This window comes from Myxocyprinus asiaticus, chromosome 38 (assembly GCF_019703515.2).
Source record: "Myxocyprinus asiaticus isolate MX2 ecotype Aquarium Trade chromosome 38, UBuf_Myxa_2, whole genome shotgun sequence".
NCBI classification, from domain to species: domain Eukaryota; kingdom Metazoa; phylum Chordata; class Actinopteri; order Cypriniformes; family Catostomidae; genus Myxocyprinus; species Myxocyprinus asiaticus.
Window position 1 is genome coordinate 10355902 of NC_059381.1, and position 13640 is coordinate 10369541.

At 38.5% G+C, this 13640-nt stretch overlaps 2 protein-coding genes across 2 annotated transcripts; one reads left to right on the forward strand and one right to left on the reverse strand.

The window, feature by feature from the left end:
- Nucleotides 1–832: 832 nt before the first annotated feature.
- LOC127429002 (alpha-(1,3)-fucosyltransferase 7-like) lies at nt 833–4882 on the forward strand. The gene is made up of 3 exons (XM_051677715.1): nt 833–1020; nt 1124–1345; nt 3316–4882. The coding sequence occupies exon 3, from the start codon at nt 3323–3325 to the stop codon at nt 4358–4360; it is 1038 nt and encodes a 345-aa protein (XP_051533675.1). The 5' UTR covers nt 833–1020; nt 1124–1345; nt 3316–3322; the 3' UTR covers nt 4361–4882.
- A 147-nt stretch (nt 4883–5029) lies between these two features.
- LOC127429001 (POU domain, class 5, transcription factor 1-like) lies at nt 5030–11938 on the reverse strand. Its single transcript, XM_051677714.1, has 5 exons — nt 10560–11938; nt 10362–10473; nt 10148–10278; nt 7341–7505; nt 5030–7264 (listed from the first exon to the last, which is right to left on the reverse strand). Exons 1-5 carry the CDS (start codon nt 11316–11318, stop codon nt 7001–7003), a joined length of 1431 nt encoding a protein of 476 aa, XP_051533674.1. The 5' UTR covers nt 11319–11938; the 3' UTR covers nt 5030–7000.
- Nucleotides 11939–13640: the final 1702 nt, after the last annotated feature.

The window sequence follows — 13640 nt, forward strand, 5'->3', positions numbered from 1 at the left end:
AATAATTAAGCATAATGTTGCTCATATTAATGGGCCAAAAGACTTGATGGTTTTGCTGGACATTTAAAGTTTGCTATTGATGAGACAGGCTCAGACTTGACTGAATTTCCCTTGGGTTATTTTTGGGTATGCTGGTAACACCACCAGGCTTCTTCTAAGAAACTTTTAGCAAAGGAAAAGGGGGAAAAAACATGCTAGTCAGATCTGGTCTGTTCAGCATGGCTATGTTGCAACTTTTACTTTATTTTATTTTTCATTCTGTCAATCACATGCCTGCATGTTGTTCCAAATGCACATGACTTTTGTTCCTCTGTGGAACAGAAAAGTAGATTTCTCTTTCATTGCATCTTTTTTCCATACATTGAAAGTGAATGTGACAGAGTCTAACATTCTGCCTTACAAAGAAAATCATATGGGTTTGGAACAACATGAGGGTGAGTGAATAATGACAGAATTTTTCATTTTGGGTGAAGTATTCATTTAAAGATTAAGAAGAGTACCTTTGTTTCACAATTGCATCTCTTCGTCTCTATTTCTAAGAAATATTTTGCAACAAAAAGCGCACTGTGCAAATGTCAAATAAAAAAAAGCCCCTCTCTGTGCTCACAAGTGATTTCCTTCATGTTTTCATTTTATATTTCTAATTTCTTTGTCATTTATGTTTTATTTCTTGGGCTTCAGTCAAATAAACAGTTTTGCAACAGTCTACACATTTCATTTCTCTAGTTCAAGACAGGCACAAGATGGAAAAAATGAAAGTGTGAGAGAAAAGCAAACCGTTTTAATTACACACTTCCTCTTACCATAGAAATTCAGTATCCTCAATGCCACAGAGCTCACTTGGTGTAACCGCATACATTGTGCAAGAGACAGTGATACATGCACTGATACATAAAGAACTGCAAGAGATGATGTGCGTTCTGTACATATTTCTTAATCATCCAGCTCTTAAAGCCAAATCAGTTCTCTGCAAGTTTAAAGGATATAATGGCATCCAACTTACCAATGGTTTATGAGAAGGTATGTTGTAATAATATTGACTGACAACACATCATGTTCAATAATCATCTATTTATTAGTTGTGGTATGTCAATGAGGTGTTATGTTGATGTTTAATTGTCAGGAGCGCTGAAAAGTGGTGGGGAAAGGGCAAGAAGTGTCAAAGTGGAAGGAGAAAATAAACTAAAAGAAACCTTAGCAAGAAGCTGATGATTCCTTCCTGATTCAGTCACTTCGCATATCTCTCAGTCATTAAATGACAGGGTAGGCCTCCACATTTCCTCCATATCACTTTTCTTTCAAGGCACACAACAGCTGAGGTCTGCCACACTCCTCAAAGACCCAGGTAAGAAATCTGCCTTTGATCTACACAAAAACATACCTTTGACCTTAGCTTCTGCATTTTGCTGTAGGTCTTTTTAAAGATCTGTTTTTCTTTGCCCAGCTGAGACATTATCAGCATTTGTTTCTGCCATCTTTTAATACTTCTTTTTATAACATTGCTCAAGTATAAAGCATATGCTCTGCAGCTTACTGTCATAGAAACATAACAATTGAAAACTTAAGCCTCAGCGCAAAATCTTTTGTTCTCATTTGTTAGAATTTGATGTATCATCCTTTATAAAATTAATAGGTCCTGGATGCTGAGTGGTAAATATAGCATTCCAGTCGTGTTAAAATACATGATATATTAGTAAATTGATGCTTTAAGGAAAAGTGTGTCCTTAAAGCTGATGTGTGTAATTTCTGCAGAATTGCAAAAAGAATCAGTTTTCAAACAGATTCTAGTAAAACGTCTTTCATTGGTTATGCAAACAGATAGTCCCGCCCCAAATTCACACCTTTGGTTAAGCCAGTGCTGCTGTGTCGGTTTGGACGGGCCACTCAAACAAACAGAGGAATGTTTTGATTGCACCACAGAGCCACAATGTTACACTTTTATGTTAAATCAACCTACAAATGGTTTACTTATAGTTGACTCTGCATATTTAATTGCTTTCAAGAGCACCTGGGAAGCCTCTATGTCCAAGTTAGCCGTTATTACGACATGTCACGGATTCAAGTCAGAAACAAAATACGGAAGGAGCCAAATAAAGAAAATACACAATGAACGACAGCAAAAGCTCTTTTTTCTGTTGTACCAGTATATAAGCATAAGCGAATAGACCTGCAGCACGTTTACACAACCTACCCTGTATTTGGTTCATTAATGCATGTTATCTTACAAATGATTAATTAATTTACATATATCAAAGCATAAAGGGTGAGTCATTAGCTTAACATTAAGTCTGCCATACATAACAAAAGAATATTATTGAAATAAAGTACTGAAATTTGTAGATGTTACAATACTCACTGTTTCAAAAGTATAGTCATATAACATCAACAGTATGTGTGTTAACATGATTTTAGTGTGATAAAATCTCTTACTAACCTTGTCTGTGTAAAGTTATAGCCAATTTTACAACTTCAGTGCCATGACGATGTAATGCTAACAAACACTAAAGCTAAAACATCTGTAAAAACGATGATTTAAACAACTTTACAGCTCAAATAATACATGAGTATTAACAGAAAAATGTATGTAAGTGCTTTTATAAAATTATAAGCTTCACATTTCTGCCTTTAAACCCTCCAAAAATTGCCTCCCTTCAATTCCATTGTACTGTAAATGCCTCACTGGAATACAGATTTTTGCTTTTTTTAAAGAAAAGGATGGACAAGTCAAAATAATTTTTTTGTAGTAATCAACATTATGCCACAAATGCTGTCAATTAAGCTTAACTTGTATTGAACCGGAATACATTTCTTTAAATTGGCATATGAGAACAAATTTACATAGAAACAATTTTATAATAGTTTTATTATGTAGTATTCTTATTGCTCAATTAAAGTCCATCCACAGCTAAATTTTTATGAAAACAATATTTAAAAAGGAGGAAATATGTTTAAAAAGGCTCTTTTAGAAAATCTGCCACAAATGCCACACAGAACAAGGGACGTTGGCAAGGCTTTTAGCAAAGAAAGAAAAGAAAAACTCTCAAGATGTGTAAGTGCTCATTTACACAGTACTTGCATGTCATTACAATTTCTTAAGTGAGAGAGAGAGAGAGAGAGAGAGAGAGAGAGAGAGAGAGAGAGATTGTGCTTGAGTGAAGACTCTCAGTACACTCTTATCATGTGAGGAAGGAAGAAAATGACATCGATTCAGACTTTGCAACAGACTTTGCACAACCAATGAAAAAAATCCTAATTTTGACAACGTGTTTTCAAAACAAAATAACAAATTAACACCCTCTCCTGATACTTTCACAGCAAGCTAATGGGTCCCACTAGAAGACGTATGTCAAGTTGGACTCTCCTCACTTTATTCCTGACCATCATCTTTACGTACATTTTTATGGTTAATCAAAAAAATCAAAATGGCATCAGTGGATTGCTCAAGAAAAACATCACCATCCTATTGTGGCACTGGCCATATGGCACCCGGTACAACCTAACAGGGGATGTATGTCTGAAGGACTATGGCATCTCTGGATGTTCATTAGAAGACAATCGCACATTCTACGAAAGCGCCAACCTGGTGGTATTTCATCACTTTGAGCTGAAGTTGCAAAGACAGCACCTGCCATTGGCTCTCCCTCGCCCTGCCACTCAAAAATGGGTGTGGCTCTCTTTGGAAGCACCACCAAACAACGGAGACCTGTCGGCATTCAAAAACCTTTTCAACCTGACCATGTCATATCATCCTCAAGCTGACATCACTGTGCCTTATGGGAAGTTGTTACCCAAGGAGAAACCAGGTCTAGACTTTGTTATACCAAATAACAAGAGTTATGAAGCTTGTTGGGTGGTCAGTAACTTCCAGAGACATCACAAAAGGAGCACTGTGTTCCAGGAGCTAAAGAAGAACCTTAACGTGCAATCGTATGGCCTTTTCGCCAAAAAGCAACTACCGAAGGAGATGCTGCTCCCCACAATATCAAGCTGTTATTTCTACCTAGCCTTTGAAAACACAGAGTCTCCACACTATATCACAGAGAAGCTCTGGAGAAATGCCTTCCAGGCTGGGACCGTACCTGTGGTGCTGGGGCCGCCACGCAGAGACTATGAAGCTGTGGCACCTCCTAAATCCTTCATCCATGTGGATGACTTCAAGTCCATTAAGGCTCTGGCCAAGTATCTCAGAGACTTAACTAAAGATCCAGAGAAGTATAATGCTTATTTCACATGGCGACAAAACTATACAGTCAAGCTGTATACAGACTGGAGAGAAAGACTGTGCAATATCTGCCCAATATATAGACAATTTCCAACTCAAAAGGTTTATGAGGATTTAAGAGCTTGGACCAAATGGTAACATATAAAGAATACTTTTGTTTAAAAATACATAAAAAACATTATAATGTTGTTTCCTGTGTTTAAAGGTAAAATATGTAATTTCTACACCATAGAGAATGACAAAAATGATGACTGTTTTCAAACACGTTTTCCCAAACTTGCCTTCTGTCTGCCATTGGTCAAACATAGCACCCACCCTAACCAGCACGCCATTGGTTGAGGCAATGTTGTTATGTCGGGCTGGTTGAGATGCTCAAACCGAAACAATCTGTGTTTCTCAATGCTAAGAATGCAGAGAACAAACTTGCATTCTAATGAAGACCCCGTCTTGCCAAAATACCTCGGAAGAACGAACTCAGAAAGACAGGAGGACGTACGATGCATCTATTGCAAGCTTTGAGATGTGCTGCGATCTTCCTGTTGCACAATTGTCCATTGCAGCACATCTGTAACCAGTGAGAGAATTACTGCCATTTGCACACACCAGTGAGGTTTTGCAGGACTAGTGACATGTTAAAAGAATAAAGTCTGTTAACACTTGTTTCCTCCATGTGTTTATTACTTAATCCCCCCAAAAAACAAATGTTGGAGTAGGACAAATCTCATATGCTGTCAGACATGTGCAAGTCTACAGCAGGAAACTCTTGAGGGAAAAAACAACCATTAATGTCCTTTGTCTGTCACCATAGTGCCACTATGATTTCTAGGACTTCAAATGGGTTCTTGCCCTCAAGTCATCATGCAATGCATACTCGATATTCAGCATGATCAAGAACACATCTTGGTAATTTTATACATTCTCTGTACTTGCGTTCTTGAGTATTGGAATTGAACGAGTCCATGAGAACACTTAAGAACACACATTGAGAAACACCCAATGTTTTGAAAGTGCCACAGAGCTGCAGTGTTTACACTTTAAGGGGAAATCAACATACAAATGGCTTACTTTCAGCCATCTCCGCACTGGAATAGGAAAAAAAAAAAAAAACACCTTTAACATTTTTCAGTCTGCACTTTACAGGTTGTGGTTTTGTTTAGAATTCAGCAGCAGGACCAGAGACTATTAAGCCTAAAATGTACTACTTTTATTAAAATGAGAGAAACTGGAACACCCAATATGATGGGTGTAGAAAACAAAATCCCACCTTACAGGTAAAATAGCCAATTACCTTTTAGATACAATGTCTGTCAGTGAACTCAAGAACGTGCACACTCTTTATCTGGAACAACTTGAATTTTTTTTTTTTTTTTGCCTGATCGGAGCTAAAGCAGCACAATTTATGATACAGTTGTTGTCAGATTTTAGTGCTGATTTTAAATGTTCTTTGAACATAATCTTTACCGTTTGAGATTTCGGTCTTTCCCCATTCAAGTAGATGGGAGCTGTAGCTATAAGAAAATAGCTGCCCAGGAGTGTTCCCAAAATGGCCACCAAATGAACTTACTTGCCTCAAAAGGGAGTTTGAGCAGATCTATTTTTATTATAGAATATATTTAAAGCATGGAGCAGTGGTGTGCACCTGTGCATGCAAAGAAACCGGTTTTAGAGTTCAAATCTATGTAGCTGAGGCCCTTGTGCCAAACTGAAACCATAATGTGCAAAACCCATTTCCTCCCCAACAACAAGCTTGTATAAGTCCTCTATAATAGAGACCTTGAAGGATGTGAAATTTCTTTTTTTAAAGACAAAAAAAAAAAAAAAAAAAAAAAAAAAAATAAAACATTGTTTAATTGCACCAGTTCAAAGGAGGCCAAAACAAGATTTGAAGTGATGGACAATGGAATGGTTTAATAGCTACACAGATACTGGACGTGTTGGTTGCAAGAAAGAGCAGCATCTCAATAAATTATCAAACATGGCTTTCATTTACATTGCATAGGGATGGGAGCATGAATTAGACACCGAAAGATCAGAAAGATAAGGCACATAACCTCCAAAGAGGCTTTCAAACTGAACTTAACTGGCAGCAAATTTTATCTACATCACCCTGATAAAAAATAAAGTATAATATTAATTGTAGATGGGAGGACAGTGCAGCACTTAGAGAAAAGAACAATGACTGATGTTCTTTGTGGGCCATCTGAAAAAGGTTTCCTCCAAACGATTAAAAAAAAAAAAAAAACTTTAAAGATTAGGTAATTGGCAATTCAAACTTGGCTTAGACAGAATACATGAAACCTTGAATTTGCTTCCAGTTCACAACAAAAAGGTGATTTGAGCAGTTACAAAGAATGGGAGCATATAAAATAACTTGGGAAATATTGAACTATAGAGACAAACATATGTACATTAAAACTAGAACATGAGCAAAAGAGTAACAAGTCATTAAAACTACTATAAAATCATTTTTGAACCTATGATTTCATGTGCAAATGCATTAGTTCAACAAACATCCATTATTCAAATGATCACCAATGACAATTAGTCTCCCAAGGCACATTATGGAAGAACAGAGACAGCTAGATGCAATGTTACATAAACATTAAAATCATATGACTGGTTTGATCCACAGCTTGGCTCAGATCACTTCTATAAACAAATTCAACTTCATCAGGCACCTGTAAGTTATATTCCCTCTCTGACCCAGTGAATTTGTGCCACAGGTTTTCTGCCAAGCTGTTGGACTGGCAGGGATGCAGAGAGTGGCAGCTGGTCAGATTAGCTGGTGAGGTGACCCACCAGTCCAGAGTGCAGGGCATTTTTAAAGACCTCTGATCGGTGGAGGGGTGGCATGTATAGGGCAGGGGCTAATCCAGGATGGGCTGGTCCAGGATAGCCTTGCCCTGGGAGGCCTGTGCCAACCATGTGGGGTGGAGGTGGTGGGCTCTGCTCATAATACGGACTTTCGATACATTCGTCATCATAGGGCAATGCTAGGCGCTTCCCCTTTTGTCTGCGATTGCAGAACCACACACGTACTACCTAGAGAAAAAGTATACAATTCAGATCAAACTAGTTCTAGAAGCACTTATGTGATCAAGCAGAAAGGCATGCTTACATCTCTCTCTAGGCCTAGATCGTCAGATATGTGCGTTATCTCCAGAGTGTTGGGCTTGGGGCACTTCACAAAGTACGACTCCAGAGCAGAACGAACAGTGCCTTCCAAACTGGTTCTCCTCTTTCTTTTCCTTGTGTCAACAAAAACCCGCTCAATCTTGTACATCTGGAAGATCTCATGAAAAATTGGTGATTACACTCAGAATAAATATTGATGTGACTGCAGGTTCGACAAGAGGCAATGGCTATGTTCAGAATAGCATACAAAATTTCTGCAGTGTATATATAGCCTACAATGCGCAAATTATACACATACAATAACCAGATGATAAAAACTACATTTACCAAATGTGCAGTATGCAACCAGAGCACATTGCATAGAATACACTTTTCCTACAAGGAAATGTGCAACTTGACCTTCCATTTCCAGTATGACCCCTGAACTGAAAGCAACGGTGATTAGCATCTAGAATATTATTTCATTAGACTGACAAAAGTTAGGACACTAACAAACTTTGAATTAAAATTCAAAATAACTACTTTAAGATAACTAGATGGAACTCAATTACACATGAAGTCATATGCCAAGGCAGTTACCGCAGTAATGACAGAACGCATTCTTGTGCTTTAGCGCTTTCTTTTATATATAAATGCAGTGCAGCAAATACCCAGTTTTCCTGACCAATCATTGGCCAGCATCATGATTCTGAATGCCAATGAACTTTTCTGGTTCCAGTCTCCAAAAGAAGCAATGTCAAAACTCCTGAAATGAGCGATCCAGATAAGACAACCACCACCACCATTTTAAGTGTTAGGCCACGTTCACACTTATTTGGTTTCATTTGAAAAAGCATTAAATTTCACTACGTTTTGCCCTTCCATCCACACCGAGATGGCGTTTTTGTCCAGTGAAAACTGAGCTTTTCGAAAACACTCTCCCAAGTTGATAAATTTGAAAATGCTGCATTCACTTTGCAGTGTGGACAGGTAAATTTGATATGTATTTTTTGTTGTTGTGATGCAGTCATGTAATCCATTCAACCCAAAACAGTCAAGATCGCAGCACATATTGAAGCAGCATTGTTGAGCCTGCTATTCACTTTGATAGTGTGGTTAAAGATAAATGTTACTTTGTAAAATCTTCACATTGCAGTTCTTCAAAGGCGATGGGAAGTTTACTTGGAATTACTGTCTGGCAGCAGAACACGAGGACAATTGCAGGACTTTCAGACCATACATGGAAATGACGCAGGGTAAAGCTTCTTGCATTTTTTTTTTTTCTCCTCGCATGCGCAGTAAGGGAATTTAAGCATTTGCATGTTTCAGTGTGGACTAGCAACTTTTGGAAAATGTTTGAAAACGGCACTGTGGATGAAGAGCATTTCGAAACCACTAAAACTGATCCGGATTAATGTGGACGTAGCCTTAGTCTGGCGTAAAAATGAGCTAGGCTCAACTTGCAGTTGTTGGCGGTCATAACTCGAAATAGTTAATGATATCGATGTAACTAACCTCAGGTCATGGCTAAATGTCATCTACCCACTCAGGTAAGGCACTGTCAAAAGACAGTTATCATACTTCGAAAGTATCGGTACAAAAGAACCGTGTCCTTTTATTTGGCATTTAACAAATTTAATATGCTAAACATCACATTATCCGCTAAAACATACACTGATGCAAGTGAAAACACTGAAGACCGGAAAAAGAAAACAGGCTTCCATTATGAATTATGGAACAAATTTACGTTCAGGAAAAAGGTGAATAACAGAATGCATGTGTCTCAAGATGCGTTTTTAAACAGTTGAAGTTCTTTTTAACTTGATGTCTCAAAAAAAAAAAAAAAAGCTGCAAAAACAGGGAGACACATTGCTGTGGCCAGTGTCCGTCTAGCGTGTGTCAACAGAAAAACAATTGAGAATCTGTGCAGACAGAAGCAAAAACGTTTGGTGTAAATGTCCTGTAACACCGTAAACTCTTGCTTTAAAAGTTTATCGTTGCATTCTACTTTTAAATGCCATTTAAAAATAGGCAGTATACAGTATATACTGCACAGTATGGAGTAAAATGTACACTTAGCATATTAAAGGGATAGTTCACCCAAAAATTTAAATTCTATAGTTACTCTCCCTCATGCCATTCCAAATGTCCTTCTACTAAAAATCTTCATTTGTGTTCTGCAGAAGAATATTTCAGCTCTGTAGGTCAATGCAAATGAATGGTGGCCAGACCTTTTAAGCTAAAAAAAATAAATAATAAAAAAAAAAAATCCATACAACTCCAGTGGTTAACTCGGTCTTTAGAAGTTATATAATAGGTGAGAAAAAGGTCAATATTTAAGTCTCTTTTTTTTACTATAAATCTCTACTTTCAGAATGCGAAAGATTTATAGTAAAAAAGGACTTGTTTCTCACCTACACTTATTTTATCATAACTACAATTCCGCTTCTAAAGACATAGATTTAACCACTGGAGGAATAAGGATAAAGTTTTTGTTTTGTTTTTATTTTTTGGAGTTTCAAAAGGTCTGGCCACCATTTACTTGCATTGACCTACAGAGCGGAGACATTCTTAAAAAAAAAAAAAAAAAAAAAAAAACTTTTGCGTTCTGCAGAAGAAAGTCATATACATCTGGGATGGCATAAGGGTGATTTAAATGGAGAGAATTTTCATTTTTGGGTGAATTATCCCTTTCGATTCCTAACATAGCCAGCGCGTCAATCTTTGAAGTAAACAGAACTTAAATCAATGGCAGTGGTTGTCAGTTTCGAGCGCCCCCTAGTGGGACTAATGAGAATTTAGTATACTTACATCCTGGGGATTTTCAGAATTCTCTGCCTCGTTCAGCCATCTCTGCAGCAGTGGCTTCAGTTTGCACATATTCTTGAAACTCAGTTGGAGAGCCTCAAAGCGGCAGATAGTTGTCTGACTGAACATTTTTCCTAGACAAAAAAAAAAAAAAAAAAAGTTCCACCATCTTTCACATAAATTACATATAGAGTGGTTTTAGAAACTTCCAACTCACCATACAAGTTTCCCAAAGCGAGTCCCACGTCCGCCTGTGTGAAGCCCAACGTGATGCGCTTGTGTTTTAACTCTTTAGCAAACTGCTCCAAGTCTTCTGTGGTCAGGTTCTCCTATTAAAAAAAAAAAGCACAACAATTAATAAAACTCAAACAACACTATATTTTAATTAAACACTTAATTATGACTGAAATATCACCTCCTCCTCAGAATCACTGCACCCTCCACTGGAGGAGCCGCTGCTCCTAGCGGTGGTTTGAGCCTGACCCGTGGGGATGTTTTGCGTAGGGCCTCCGCTGAAAAATCCCGGGCTACTAAAGTCATTCCCAGGCGGAGATGGAGACAGAGAAGGAGATGATGCCGTTGGAGTCGGGGGAGCTTGAGTAATATTAGCGGGGGGCGTCATATGAGACAGGCCGTGCCAAAAGTTCGGGTTCCAGGGTGTGGAGTAATACACCCCGGTGGCCACAGATGATGCGCCCGCGGAATGATGATATTGTGATTGAGGCTTGTCTTCATTGGCGTAGCCCTCAACATCCTTCTCGGTTTTTACCTGAGCGTGCATCTTGATTTGTTCCCTGGTTTCAGCGATAGGCGGGCTAATGTTTTCCGGCTGGGTGGCTGTGGTGACCCCAGCCACCTGGCCGGTGAACTCGGGTGCCGCAAACGGGTACCAGTGTTTGGGCTGCGTAAAATCGCTACCTTGCAAATCACTCGCCTTAAAATCGCCTCCAACCCCAGAAAAAGGGAAGAAACTTTGTGGTGGCGCAGGGCTGATTCCACTGAAATGGGTTTTGTTGAAAAGCATGCTTGGGTCCTGAAGCATACCGTGCGCGAACTGTAAAGACGCACCACCAAGTCCATCCAGGCCCGGGACTTGATGGTACATGGCCCTGTTGACCTCGTAGGTTCGGCTGTTGCAGTCTGCGCCTGCCGGGCTCTGGGATCGGTCCGTCATCTTGCTGGACAAATCTCTTCACACTTCAGGCAATAAAACCTACAGCTTGATAATCAATAAAAGGACATAAATAGTTCCATTCCAGTAGCCTATGTCCTTACAAAAAGCACCAAACTTAAGAGTAAATAGTTGCCACAAGACCCTAAAAGTCCCAGTGTCCTTCTCACTTAGTGCACATCAGCCTGTAAAGGAATGTACACAATCGTCTTTGATACAAGTGAGTGATGGCCATCAATTGAAATGGGGCAACAACAGCAGCTCACCAACACCCACCTCACAAAACAGCTTCTAAAGCTCAACTCTGGGCCTGTCCCACGCAGGTTTTCCTAATCAATTTGAGTTGGAGGCAGGAGTCTTAACTATCTCCTCACCCATTGGACGCCTGAGACAATAAGCCACAGCTGACAGTGAATTTGTGAATGAACTTGGTTTTCTCATTGGGTAAAAGGGCATGTTTGGGAATATGGGGTGCGTCTCTACAACATACATGTTTGCATTTGCCAAAAGTTCACAAATCAAAAAATCAAAATAAATCCATAAGGTGTTACTTTTAAAGACAACCCACCTGTTTAGAACATCCACAGCATATATGAGATGGTGGTTGAGTCCAACATGAGTATTTACAATGCAAATAGTGCTAGCGTGGCTACATATTCATAGCGTGCGTGTTTTATATTCATGCCACATTAAGTAAACGTTGTTTCAGGAATATGCACTTAACGAGTTGTTCTTGATATTGAAATTCTTGACATCCGTGGGAAAATAACCATTTGAGTAAAAAGTGAACAAGTTCCCATATAGCATTGTACGTCTCTGAGATCACAATCTAATTAACATCTGCTTAACGTCTTAAAAAGATCAGAATTACAAACTTTTTAAATCATAAACGTCTCCAAGACATCTGCTGAATGTCTTATTGACATCTGAGCCACACTTATTTATAGACGTATTGCATATGTTCAAACAACGTTAAAAATACGTCTTCGAATGGATGTCTTGGTGAAGAACATGAACTATCAGGGTTCTAATTCAAGTTCTAATGCATTTTAAATGTTTATAAAATAACAGAATGCTAGTCAAGGAGGACGTGCTAATCGTTTGTGGCCAATGCTAATTTGTTTCTTGGTAAATGAGTGTTGTAAACAAAACAAAAAAACAGTTTAAAATCGGTCAAACGTGTATTCTTCGAACATTATACTGTTTTAAGGCCTAAAATGTATGTTTTGTGCTGTTTCGTTTGGCTAACAGTGACACATAAAAGGTGACATGTTTGTCTTTGATATCGCAGCTCTTGCAGATAAGCAATTGGATTACAAGCGTCACATCTCCCACCTTCACGCTGCTGGTTGTATCACTGTCACTGATAGGTCCTATACATGCAAGAGTGTTCTGAAAATAAACATAATAATGAGAATGATAATATTGTAAGAACTTCAGTTCACTCCGTTTTCATCCTATAGAAATTAACCTGCACAATTCTACAGTTCGTAACAACGTGACTTTAGTCAAATCAGTTCAGTTTATCAAATACACATTTTACTTTATAAAATGTAGCCTATATTAATATCTATAGTCCATTAATAATCATAAAAAAATAAATAAATAATAAAATAGCCTATGAAGTGGCGCAAATACTAGTAGCCTAAGTTTAGTTCATCCACTCAAAGTTTTCGGCCTTTTTTTCCATTACTAGTTGTTTACAGTTTTGAGTTCTTAACAGACGCATCTATACAGCTGTGCACCCCCCGAGCCGATCGGTGCAGATTGCTGCAGGAAGACGCGCAACAGGAAAGTGGATGGGGGAGGTATTGTGCAAGAAGATCCCGGGGCACCCCGCGGCTTCCAGATCCAGAGTTGTGATGGCCGGCCATTAGCTGCCTTTCAGCATTGAACAATACGTCGCAACCCTTTGATTCCCCCCCTAGCCCCCTACCCCTCTTCATCTGAAACAAACACTGGTTAAAGTTTCTGTCCTGCGTTATTCCAAAGTCTTACAGAATTAACCAGAACAAATATATGGGAGTCTGTCTACAGAAGATGTTAAGAAGAGACGTTAAGGGGTGAAGTAGTTACTTAAGTATTATATGCACATACAGTGGCCCACATTTAATCCATACTTACAATTATGTATGAATGTCTTTGCATTATATAACATTTTAAAGAAGAGATATAAAAAAATGGGTCAATGACGTCAGGCTCATTTTTGTCCAGATCTATTCAAAAATACATCACAAAAGCAATTCACAAAGAACAATTAGGCTAATGAAATGCAGCTCTTCTTTAATGAGCATACACTCATACATGAGTTCAAAATCATACATA